Below are 12,416 nucleotides of genomic sequence, written 5' to 3'. Positions count from 1 at the left end.
CGGATATTGTTCCGGGAGCAAGGGATCACCATCGCCAGCGTTCTGACTGCATTGGGTTTCATCATATCAACCCTGGCGGTGTCGTTGAGTGGGGGTGTTAAAGTCGTGATAAAAAATCTCGGGGAAGGCCTAGCTAAACTGGCTGGTAAAGCCGCCGAAGCCCTTCCCGGCATCCTGGGTAGCGTCGTCTCGGGGCTGTTGAGCACTCTGTTTAAAACTACCACGTGGCTCAGTCAAAACCTGTGGGCAGCCATCGTCGTCGTGGCGGGTCTGGTGTACGTAGCGGCTAAGAAATTTTTAACCAAATAAGTCCCAAAGCTACCCCACCAACCACCAGGGCCGTTTTACTATCGATGTGCTGCTGATTGGAGGCCTGAATGTGGGGGGCCACCTCCTGTGGTGTTGGTTGAACTTTAGACTCCGGGGGTGGCGCCACTATACCCGTTTCACATGGTGGGATGTGTGGGATATAGGGGGTGTTAATATCGGGGTTGATACCCAACTTTTGATCCGCCGTGGCTATGACTATTTTGTTGTTATAACCCACCACTTTTTTTACTCTCAGTTGCATATCACTTCCATGTACAGCCCCACGCCGAACACGTAATTGACTTTCGATCTGGCGTATTCTAACACGTTTTGGTAACGGGCGATGGCCCGCGGGAGATCAACTGGAGAATTGATAGCATCCTCAACGTTGGAAACGAACTGTTTCTGAGCGTCGTAAGCAGTTCCCTTACCGAGGATGTTGGAACGCGTCATCGACTGCGCACCCAACAGCGCCCACACGTACGTTCGAATCGAGTCGTTCAAGCGTATTGTACCAGCACGAGTGAATTCTTTCGATGTTTTTGAGATCATTTTAGTCCAGGCTGTGGCTGCATCAGGATTGGTTTGCTTTATGTAGCTGACATGGATCTGTTCATTCGTTGTGGGGCCTGTAAATGTATGACGGTGTGGGTTGTATGTACCATCTGCAGAACCGGCTATATATGTTCCGGACCTGTAGAAGTACACGTAAACTATACCGAGACCATGGTTCACACCAGGAAGGCGAAAGTCTTTATTCGTTGGAATCTCAAACTCCCCACAAACACGTTCATAAGCGCGTTTATCATAGGGGTTATTCGTCATACTCCACGCTTTATCTTGGGGAAGAGGAGCACTTATTTCCTTCAATATTCGTCTCGTTTGATAATAAATATGAAACAAAATGACTGCCTTACTCAGTTCATCTATACCGTAGTCTAGTGTCACACCCGACCCTGTCGTCGCACACCACACACCAAAGTTGAGTTGGTTCTGCCAAAACTGCATTGGGTTTTGATTCCAGTTTACCACCGCCTGCGCTTTATTAACGGTCACGATATAGTTTTCAAAGATATTAATAAAGGTTGTTTTAAACCCCGTACTATCTACCACCACGATTTTCAAGTGTGCTAAGTCCATATTATAATATATAATTTATATATTATAATATGTACATAACACTTCCAGGAATAACGAGCGGTGAGGCCGTTCAGCTGACGCACGCGATCGATAACACGTCAGGCCAACTCGAAGTCGCACTCTGCGATATCACCTACCTACCGCAATGGACTAACATCAACGCCAGCAACAATAAGCTGTTCGTCAGTGGAACTCGCAGCCAGATAACTGACGGCTACTACAGCGTGTGCTCTCTAAACGACGAGGTCTTCAAACCCCTGGGAGCCAAACTCAAGATGAACGACTCAAACGGTACAGTGGTGTTAATCAACAACGGAAGAAACCCCTTGAGGCTCGGCCGACCATTAGCGAGGATACTCGGTATGTCTCCTGACGAAATAAAACCAACAACAACCGTCACAGGCACGAAGTTACCCGATCTAGTACCGTACCGAGAGCTGTACATTCATCTCGGTCAGGTGAGCACAACGTACAACATTCAAGGAGGTCACCCTTCCACTATACTGAGAGCAGTGCCGGTGAAAACTGAGAAATACAACGACGGTAGAACCGAGTCGTTTTCACCACGGCAGTATAAGAGATTAACCCAGGGCAACATACCTGAGCTGATAATATCGGTGTTAGATATAAATCATAATCCTGTAAATATAGGATACCTCAGCTTAACGCTTCACGTAAAATGACCAGCGCACAAGGGCCCGGAGTGAAAAAATGCGTCGGGATCTCCGACCTCGGAGACACGCGCGGTTTCGACGCTCCCGGAGTAGATGGTAAATCGTACGCCTTGCAACTGAAAAACAACATTTACAAACGCGTTGAAGTCACCTCCGGTGGAACCCTAAGTGATATAGTAGATACCACAAGAGCAACAGTCAACACTAAGTACGCCCTTGTCAACACCGGTAATAACTGGATAATATACCCATCGTTCGGGGGTAAACTGTTCGACTTAGACGATGTTGAGAGCACTACCGTCGCCCGAAACAAGCCATATATGCTCGTCTTCACCGAAGATGACAAGTGGGTGTTGTTACCCGATAACGACTGGTTTCTCAATATTAGGCTCGGCTCCCCCTACGTGTTCACGGATAACAAAGACAACCACCTAAACAAAGTCGTGAACAATGGAACCCTGCTCGTGGCTTACGTCCCAACTCAGAGACGTAGCGTAGTCGTCAACCCACTCGACACTATGGCAGCCCACATGCTATCAAGTAAACCGGCCATACAAAACGTGACATTGCAGTTGGTGTCTGAATTCGAAGGCGTGGTCAGTATACTAGAGAGTCTACCGGCAAACTCAACACTGATCATCAAAGTCTACCTAGGGGAACCATCGGGGAATGATGTCGAGATCGTGAAGGGGATCAAACTCGGGTGGGGGAAACGACACCAGTATCAAGTTTGCAACGTTTACGTGCGGGTGGGTGTCGGCTCCAACACCAGTCTGCAGGGGGTCAACGTGATCGTGGAAAACAAGATATCACTAACCAAGATCTTCCTGCCTGACAACATACACTTCATGGGTATAAAGTTCACCCCTGAACTATTATCAGAAAACCAGTTGGAAATTATATCGTAATAGTATAATAATGACCAGTCATCGCCCCAACACTACGCTTAACGACCTAGGAGATACGGAGGGATTCGATCAGCCTGGTGAGGAAGACACCTTATATATCCTGCACTTCAAAGACAACGTGTACAGACGGGTGTCGTTATCAGATTTAAAAGAGCCCAAATGGCTGATCAACTTAACACTCACCTCACCTTATATCACATTAGGCGTAGATACGTGGATCTCTAAGATTAGGAACAACGGTATCTGGGTCGGGGATTTCATTCCGGAGAGGGAATTAGTACCCACGATAACTATTGGTACAGAAAAAAATAGGTTAAAGTCTGGAGTAAAAAATAAATTAACATTTAGCAATAATCCTTTTAGCATAGGTCTTGTTGATAGAATATTCTCCCCTTTCACACTCATCATAGAAGTCTTCTTTTATTTAGACAATGAAGACGCCTCAAGAGTACACCAATTTTTACCCGGGGTGTCAATACACTGGTATGACGAACACCTAGACCAATATTGTCGTATTGTTATACAACAGGATACCCCCACGGGTCCTATAAACCGCTTAATAAGCCTCAGTGGGGTTTTTATTACAACAGGAAAGTCTATTAGCCTCTCACCTATTACCCTGACTAGGGGTCTAGAACTTGTAGACTTCAAATACATTGATAAACTATTAACTGAAACCCAATTAAAATATCTTTCAAAATATATATTATAGGATGGGCCTGTACCCAGGCGTAGATGAAGTAGTGAAGACGTTGGAAACCGTAGATGGGTTCCGCTTGAGGCAGTTATGTGATGTGAAACGTCAACTAGAACAAGACCGTGACACGCGGAAAGCACTATGTAAGAAGTACCATAGAGCTTTCAATATCGTGGACGGGGCTGACACTACCCTTATGGCAACCAGCATGGGACTAGGGGCGGCAGGTGTTGGGGTGTTAGCTACCATCGTGGCTGCACCTATAGTGCTAGGTATTGAAATAACGGCAGGGGTGGCAGGGGCGTTAGGGTTGGCGCTTAAGTTGGTATCACGCAGACTGCATCGTAAGGCATTGAAACACGACGAGATCAGGGTTCTGGCCGAAGCAAAGCTGAACACAGTGAGTGAGCGTATTTCCACGGCACTCTCTGATAGTAAGATTTCGGAAGAGGAGTTTCGTTCAATCCCCTCTGAACTCACAAAATATAACGGAATGAAACAAGATATTCGGTCCAAGTCTCGTAAGTCTGCGAGTGAGGACGAGAAAAAAAAGTACATAGAAAAAGCCCAGCAAGCCTTTGTTTCATCGAGGTAAACGTCCGTTAAGAGGCGCCAACTTTTTTGTAGTAGGGGTAATAGTAGCAAGAGCTAAGGACCCAACCAAAGCCTTATTTAGTAAATAAGGCTTTGTAGAGACTTTTCTTGAAAGTGTTTTAAAACCCCCATTCCCTATACTACTATCCTTACTTGATTAAGAGAAAGCATATGATATTATGAATAACAACTTCTTGTTTATTGAAGGTGCCAATGCTATGTTTAGTATAAGTGACATTAGCAGGATAATTAACAATAAAAAAGTCACAAAGAAAGAAGTGATATCAGTATTATATCAATACAGCATGCATTGCATTTCCAATCTATGAACTGTGCAGCATAATCCTGTCTACCTACCATGTGAGTCGCTTCTTCCTCCACTGCATGTCCATTTGTTGAGTACTCTGACCTCTGACGACGCATCTTGTTCAATGCATTTTCTTCTGTCTTGGTCAGGTCATTTTTAGCTTCTGCGGAATCTTTTCCAGTCTGGCCATCATCAAGGTCGGAGGTTAAAACTTCATTTTCATCTTCTTCAGTTTCATCTTTCTCCCTCTTTGCATCATATGGATCCTTCTTATCCATTCTGTTTTCCTTTCTCAAGAGAATTCCTGGAAAGAAAGTGACTGATATTTATGAATCAACAGAACAAGGTTATGACAGTGGAGGCACTGTGGCATCTGTACAGACATGGCATGAGTGACCTAGCAACAGAACAAGGTTATGACAGTGGAGGCACTGTGGCATCTGTACAGACATGGCATGAGTGACCTAGCAACAGAAACAAGTCACCAGACATGTAGCACTACAGCAGTATGAACAAGTGGGCTTCACACACTAAGCCTTATTAATATATGATAAGCAACATTCCTGTGTGTTGGTGTGAAGTGGGGTCATTGCAGCGCTTACAATGTGATGTACACATGTATGTAGTGGACCGGGCTAGTGTTACTTCAGGTATGTGTCTGTAGTGAAAACAAAACGAGATGTATTTATCATTGTCAGAGGCGAACAAACACTTGAACACTGGCACCAACAGCAATAATGCCGTTTGTGAGAAATGCGGCGCTTAAGCAAAACAATACGTTCAATGCCTAATCAGACTGCCGGTGTTAATCTCTGCGGATTGACATTTTCTTCAGTCTACATCAACATCCACGATACGCTGAACTGAACACGATCTAGTATCGCAGGCAAGAATAACTAGCCTGGATCTACCGATTGGTGTAAACGTTCTCAACTGACTATTTCCTACTACCTCACCCAACACCAATGTATATACAAAACACGACATTGCATTACGAAATACCAACCTTCTCCAAAGCTATGTCATAATGTCAAATAGTTTGCAACACTTCTACATTGCTTGCGAAATTTATTTCCTGTAAGATGTTTACGTCGCTACTAGCGCCATCTATTTCCTATCATGAATACTGGGATACTGTCTACTGTGTGGTAAATGTATTTGACGCATTTTAACGCAGAATCCAGTCTAAAATGTCACTTTTTATGAATTGTGGAACTGCATCTCACTTCTGAACAGCGTACTGTTGTGTGTGAAAATAGTTTTTTTATGCTTTATGACAGCACGTAGTGTTGATGGGGGTTAGGGTATTAGTCGTACTTTATTACTGCTGGTAGAGTTGATGGGGGATAGAGTATGCTCGCACACAAGAACGGCTGTCAGTACACTGGCAGACGACCACGTGAAATCTCGTCCTCACAGCTTGGGCCGAAACACCTGTCCCTGTTATGAGTGCGCGCGAGTTAAAATTGAAGGTCACCTCTGCAATATTTCAGCCAAATGGTGACGAGAAAGTTTTTACATACACAATAAATGCAAAATGTTAACCAGTAATCGAAAAAGTGTAATATAACTACACAGTATCACAGAATGTTGTTTTAAACTAGCATGTAAGTTTACAACTGTTTTCTTCACAAAGACGATACAATGTAAATACAGGTTATAAGTCGCCAACAACTGAAGGTAGGTGTCCGTACAAGCAGGGAGACTATAGAGAATATCCCTGGTACAAGGGACCATACTTGCCTTTGCTATCTGCATGGGCCCGAGTTAGATTTACATCATCCCTTCAGCCGCTGGTGATTGTGGGATAATATAACCAGAATTTAAAATAGCAAAATTACCTCCTCCTGCCTATAAGCATATATATCCCATTGGAAGAGTTGGACATCTGGTAATTATTGTGGAGGAAATAAGACATAAAGGACATAAAACATGATTCAAAGACATCAAATAAGAACAATTTTAAGTATTAATAAAACCATTTTCATATGCAGAAGACATGTACGTTTAATCCAGAGTTGATGACTCGATGCTGGCTGCTTCACGAGGACGTGTTTATAAATCACTCTCAGATCGAGATGATTCCAGGTGTTCGCGTATCCTGCGAAGGCACCCCTTAGAAACACAGCCACGCACACGTCAGATCATCTCTTGTAAACAACACCAGAACCTGCGGTTCTTGCCAAACTGAGGAATTTTATCCAATGTCAGTTTTGTCACTATGGCGTCAACCCGTGAAGGTCCCGGGGTAGAATAGGCCTTCAGCAACTCATGCTTGCCACAAAAGGCGACTATGATTGTCGTAAGAGGCGACTAACGGGATCGAGTGGTCAGGCTCGCAGACTTGGTTGACACATGTCATCGGTTCCCAATTGCGCAGATCGATTCTCATATTGTTGATCACTGGATTGTCTGATCCAGACTCGATTATTTACAGACCGCCGCCATATAGCTGGAATATTGCTGAGTGCGGCGTAAAACAAACTCACTCACTCACTCACTATTGCGTCACATTTCGAAACACCCATAAAAGGCTTTGGAAGACTCGGGGCATCGAATTGGGTAACCATGGTCTAGCATTTGTTGAGCAAGAGTCTTTTGACGCTCTTTGGAAGATTGGTAGAAAGGCTTAATTGAAAGCTCTTTGTTCGTGAACAATGGAAGTGCCCACGATCTTGGCAAACTCCGTTACCAAAATGCACAAGTCAGAGATACCAAAGTAAAACATCGTGAAAGGAACCGCTACACTTCAATCGACGACTGACTTCACATATAACGTATTAACCGCATTTTGGCACAGTCGCATTTCCATCTCGTCAACATCTGAAGAAAGAACAGCCTGATAAGCATAAGATTTGTGACGACGACCTCAGATGTAGAGGACAGTTTACACCGACTGGACCATCTAGATCCAGTCACAGCAGCGTCCTAGCAAAGGGGGAGGGGGTATATAAGCAGGGGATGTTTACTTTACAGGTGCCGTACAACAGATTTATACGCAAGGAAAGAACGGGATGCTGAGACAAGGTATTCCATCTCTTGTGCCCCTGTTACTCAATGTTTTAGACATCTGATCGGTTGATTTATAAGGGTGAAGCGTACCATATATTGCACACGAACATTTTATTCTATCAATTCCCCACGTGGGTACAATTTGTGTAACTTTTCTTGTGTCACCCTCCATTGGCGTTGCTGGAATGTTGCTGAAAGCGGCGTAAAACTAAACCCACTCACTCACTACTGTAACTCAATTGTTGTATGCAGCATCCTCCTTACAATACAATGCACAGCATCTCCATCGTTGTATAAGGATACAGCAGCATCCTTACAATACAATGCACAGCATCTCCATCGTACAAAGATGCAGCATCCGCCTTACAATACAATTCACAGCATCTCTCTTGTTGTATAAAGATGCAGCATCCGTCTTACAATACAAAGCACAGCATCTCCATCATTGTATAGGGATGCAGCATCCGCCTTACAATACACTGCACATCATCTCTGTTGTTGTATAAAGATGCAGCATCCTCCTTACAATACAATGCACAGCATCTCCATCGTTGTATAAGGATGCAGCATCCTCCTTACAATACAATGCACAGCACCTCTGTTGTTGTATAAAGATGCAGCATCCTCCTTACAATACAATGCACAGCATCTCCATCGTTGTATAAAGATGCAGCATCCGCCTTACAATACAATGCACAGCATCTCCATCGTTGTATAAAGATGCAGCATCCGCCTTATAGTACAATGCACAGCATCTCTGTTGTAAAAAGATGCAGCATAGTCCTTAAAATACAATGCACAGCATCTCCATCGTTGTATAAGGATGCAGCCTCCGCCTTACAATACAATGCACAGCATCTCCATCGTTGTATAAGGATGCAGCATCCTCCTTACAATACAATGCACAGCATCTCCATCGTTGTATAAGGATACAGCAGCATCCTTACAATACAATGCACAGCATCTCCATCGTATAAAGATGCAGCATCCGCCTTACAATACAATTCACAGCATCTCTCTTGTTGTATAAAGATGCAGCATCCGTCTTACAATACAAAGCACAGCATCTCCATCGTTGTATAAGGATGCAGCATCCGCCTTACAATACACTGCACATCATCTCTGTTGTTGTATAAAGATGCAGCATCCTCCTTACAATACAATGCACAGCATCTCCATCGTTGTATAAGGATGCAGCATTCTCCTTACAATACAATGCACAGCACCTCTGTTGTATAAAGATGCAGCATCCTCCTTACAATACAATGCACAGCATCTCCATCGTTGTATAAGGATGCAGCATCCGCCTTACAATACAATGCACAGCATCTCCATCGTTGTATAAGGATGCAGCATCCGCCTTATAGTACAATGCACAGCATCTCTGTTGTTGTATAAAGATGCAGCAGCATCCTTACAATACAATGCACAACATCTCCATCGTTGTATAGGGATGCAGCATCCGCCTTATAATACAATGCACAGCATCTCTGTTGTTGTATAAAGATGCAGCATCCTCCTTACAATACAATGCACAGCATCTCCATCCTTGTATAAGGATGCAGCATCCTCCTTACAATACAATGCACAGCATCTCCATCGTTGTATAAAGATGCAGCATCCGCCTTATAGTACAATGCACAGCATCTCTGTTGTAAAAAGATGCAGCATAGTCCTTAAAATACAATGCACAGCATCTCCATCGTTGTATAAGGATGCAGCATTCTCCTTACAATACAATGCACAGCACCTCTGTTGTATAAAGATGCAGCATCCTCCTTACAATACAATGCACAGCATCTCCATCGTTGTATAAGGATGCAGCATCCGCCTTACAATACAATGCACAGCATCTCCATCGTTGTATAAGGATGCAGCATCCGCCTTATAGTACAATGCACAGCATCTCTGTTGTTGTATAAAGATGCAGCAGCATCCTTACAATACAATGCACAACATCTCCATCGTTGTATAGGGATGCAGCATCCGCCTTATAATACAATGCACAGCATCTCTGTTGTTGTATAAAGATGCAGCATCCTCCTTACAATACAATGCACAGCATCTCCATCCTTGTATAAGGATGCAGCATCCTCCTTACAATACAATGCACAGCATCTCCATCGTTGTATAAAGATGCAGCATCCGCCTTATAGTACAATGCACAGCATCTCTGTTGTAAAAAGATGCAGCATAGTCCTTAAAATACAATGCACAGCATCTCCATCGTTGTATAAGGATGCAGCATCCGCCTTACAATACAATGCACATCATCTCTGTTGTTGTATAAAGATGCAGCATCCTCCTTACAATACAATGCACAACATCTCCATCGTTGTATAAGGATGCAGCATCCGCCTTATAATACAATGCACAGCATCTCTGTTGTTGTATAAAGATACAGCATCCTCCTTACAATACAATGCACAGCATCTCCATCCTTGTATAAGGATGCAGCATCCGTCTTACAATACAATGCACAGCATCTCCATCGTTGTATAAGGATACAACATCCTCCTTACAATACAATGCACGGTTTCTCTGTTGTATAAGGATACAGCATCCTCCTCCTTACAATACAATGCACAGCATATCTGTTGTATAAGGATACAGCATCCTCCTTACAATACAATGCACTGTATCTCTGTTGTATAAGGATACAGCATCTTCCTTACAATACGATGCACAGCATCCCCATCGTTGTATAAGGATACAGCATCCGTCTTACAATACAATGCACAGCATCTCTGTTGTATAAGGATGCAGCATCCGCCTTGCAATACAATGCACAGCATCTCTGTTGTATAAGGATACAGCATCTTCCTTACCATGCAATGCACAGCATCTCTGTTGTTGTATAAAGATGCAGCATACGCCTTACAATACAATGCACAGCATATCTGTTGTATAAGGATACAGCATCCTCCTTACAATACAATGCACAGCATCTCTGTTGTATAAGGATACAGCATCTTCCTTACAATGCAATGCACAGCATCTCTGTTGTTGTATAAAGATGCAGCATACGCCTTACAATACAATGCACAGCATCTCTGTTGTATAAGGATACAGCATCCTCCTTACAATACAATGCACAGCATCTCTGTTGTTGTATAAAGATGCAGCATCCGCCTTACAATACAATGCACAGCATCTCTGTTGTATAAGGATACAGCATCCTCCTTACAATGCAATGCACAGCATCTCTGTTGTTGTATAAAGATGCAGCATACGCCTTACAATACAATGCACAGCATATCTGTTGTATAAGGATACAGCATCCTCCTTACAATACAATGCACAGCATCTCTGTTGTATAAGGATACAGCATCTTCCTTACAATGCAATGCACAGCATCTCTGTTGTTGTATAAAGATGCAGCATACGCCTTACAATGCAATGCACAACATCTCTGTTGTATAATGATACAGCAGCATCCTTACAATACAATGCACAGCATCTCTGTTGTATAAGGATACAGCTTCCTCCTTACAATACAATGCACAGCATCTCTGTTGTATAAGGATACAGCATCTTCCTTACAATGCAATGCACAGCATCTCTGTTGTTGTATAAAGATGCAGCATACGCCTTACAATACAATGCACAGCATCTCTGTTGTATAAGGATACAGCATCCTCCTTACAATACAATGCACAGCATCTCTGTTGTTGTATAAAGATGCAGCATACGCCTTACAATACAATGCACAGCATCTCTGTTGTATAAGGATACAGCATCCTCCTTACAATGCAATGCACAGCATCTCTGTTGTTGTATAAAGATGCAGCATACGCCTTACAATACAATGCACAGCATATCTGTTGTATAAGGATACAGCATCCTCCTTACAATACAATGCACAGCATCTCTGTTGTATAAGGATACAGCATCTTCCTTACAATGCAATGCACAGCATCTCTGTTGTTGTATAAAGATGCAGCATACGCCTTACAATGCAATGCACAACATCTCTGTTGTATAATGATACAGCAGCATCCTTACAATACAATGCACAGCATCTCTGTTGTATAAGGATACAGCTTCCTCCTTACAATACAATGCACAGCATCTCTGTTGTATAAGGATACAGCATCTTCCTTACAATGCAATGCACAGCATCTCTGTTGTTGTATAATGATACAGCAGCATCCTTACAATACAATGCACAGCATCTCTGTTGTATAAGGATACAGCATCCTCCTTACAATACAATGCACAGCATCTCTGTTGTATAAGGATACAGCATCTTCCTTACAATGCAATGCACAGCATCTCTGTTGTTGTATAAAGATGCAGCATCCGCCTTACAATACAATGCACAGCATCTCTGTTGTATAAGGATACAGCAGCATCCTTACAGTACAATGCACAGTATCTCTGTTGTATAAGGATACAGCATCCTCCTTACTATACGATCCACAGCATCCCCATCGTTATATAAGGATGCAGCATCCGCTTTGCAATACAATGCACAGCATCTCTGTTCTTGTATAAAGATGCATCATCCGCCTTACAATACAATGCACAGCATCTCTGTTCTTGTATAAGGATGTAGCATCCGCCTTACAATACAATGCACAGCATCTCTGTGTTAGCTAAGTTCTATACCACCATTCCCTACCAAGTCCTCCCTTTTTCGATGAGGGTCCTTGCACCCCTACTTAACTTCGCATAAAACACCTAAAAGGTTGAAATCCTGTAAAGCCATCATTTATGCACTCAGCTTTTATGGCTTCGGTAGCCCCGCGTCTTCAAATTTAACATAATTCATT

The 12,416-nt window shown here is 43.2% G+C and overlaps 1 protein-coding gene across 3 annotated transcripts in view; it reads right to left on the bottom strand.

The window, feature by feature from the left end:
* Nucleotides 1-5,767, bottom strand: part of LOC137297633 (uncharacterized) — a 34,135-nt gene extending 28,368 nt beyond the window's left edge. For 2 of the 3 annotated variants that reach the window (XM_067829518.1, XM_067829519.1), the window contains exons 1-2: nucleotides 5,636-5,754; nucleotides 4,680-4,933 (exon numbers count right to left, since the gene is read on the bottom strand). In XM_067829518.1, the coding sequence (XP_067685619.1) occupies nucleotides 4,680-4,907 (228 nt within the window). In that variant the 5' untranslated portion in view covers nucleotides 4,908-4,933; nucleotides 5,636-5,754. Of the gene's footprint in view, nucleotides 1-4,679; nucleotides 4,934-5,635 lie in introns of all 3 variants that reach the window. The other variant, XM_067829520.1, reaches the window with a different exon arrangement.
* Between the last annotated feature and the right edge of the window lie 6,649 nt (nucleotides 5,768-12,416).

Source organism: Haliotis asinina, chromosome 10, assembly GCF_037392515.1.
Source record: "Haliotis asinina isolate JCU_RB_2024 chromosome 10, JCU_Hal_asi_v2, whole genome shotgun sequence".
Classification (NCBI taxonomy): domain Eukaryota; kingdom Metazoa; phylum Mollusca; class Gastropoda; order Lepetellida; family Haliotidae; genus Haliotis; species Haliotis asinina.
Note: the sequence above shows the minus strand (reverse complement) of the source record. Positions and strands in the feature narration are given on the sequence as shown.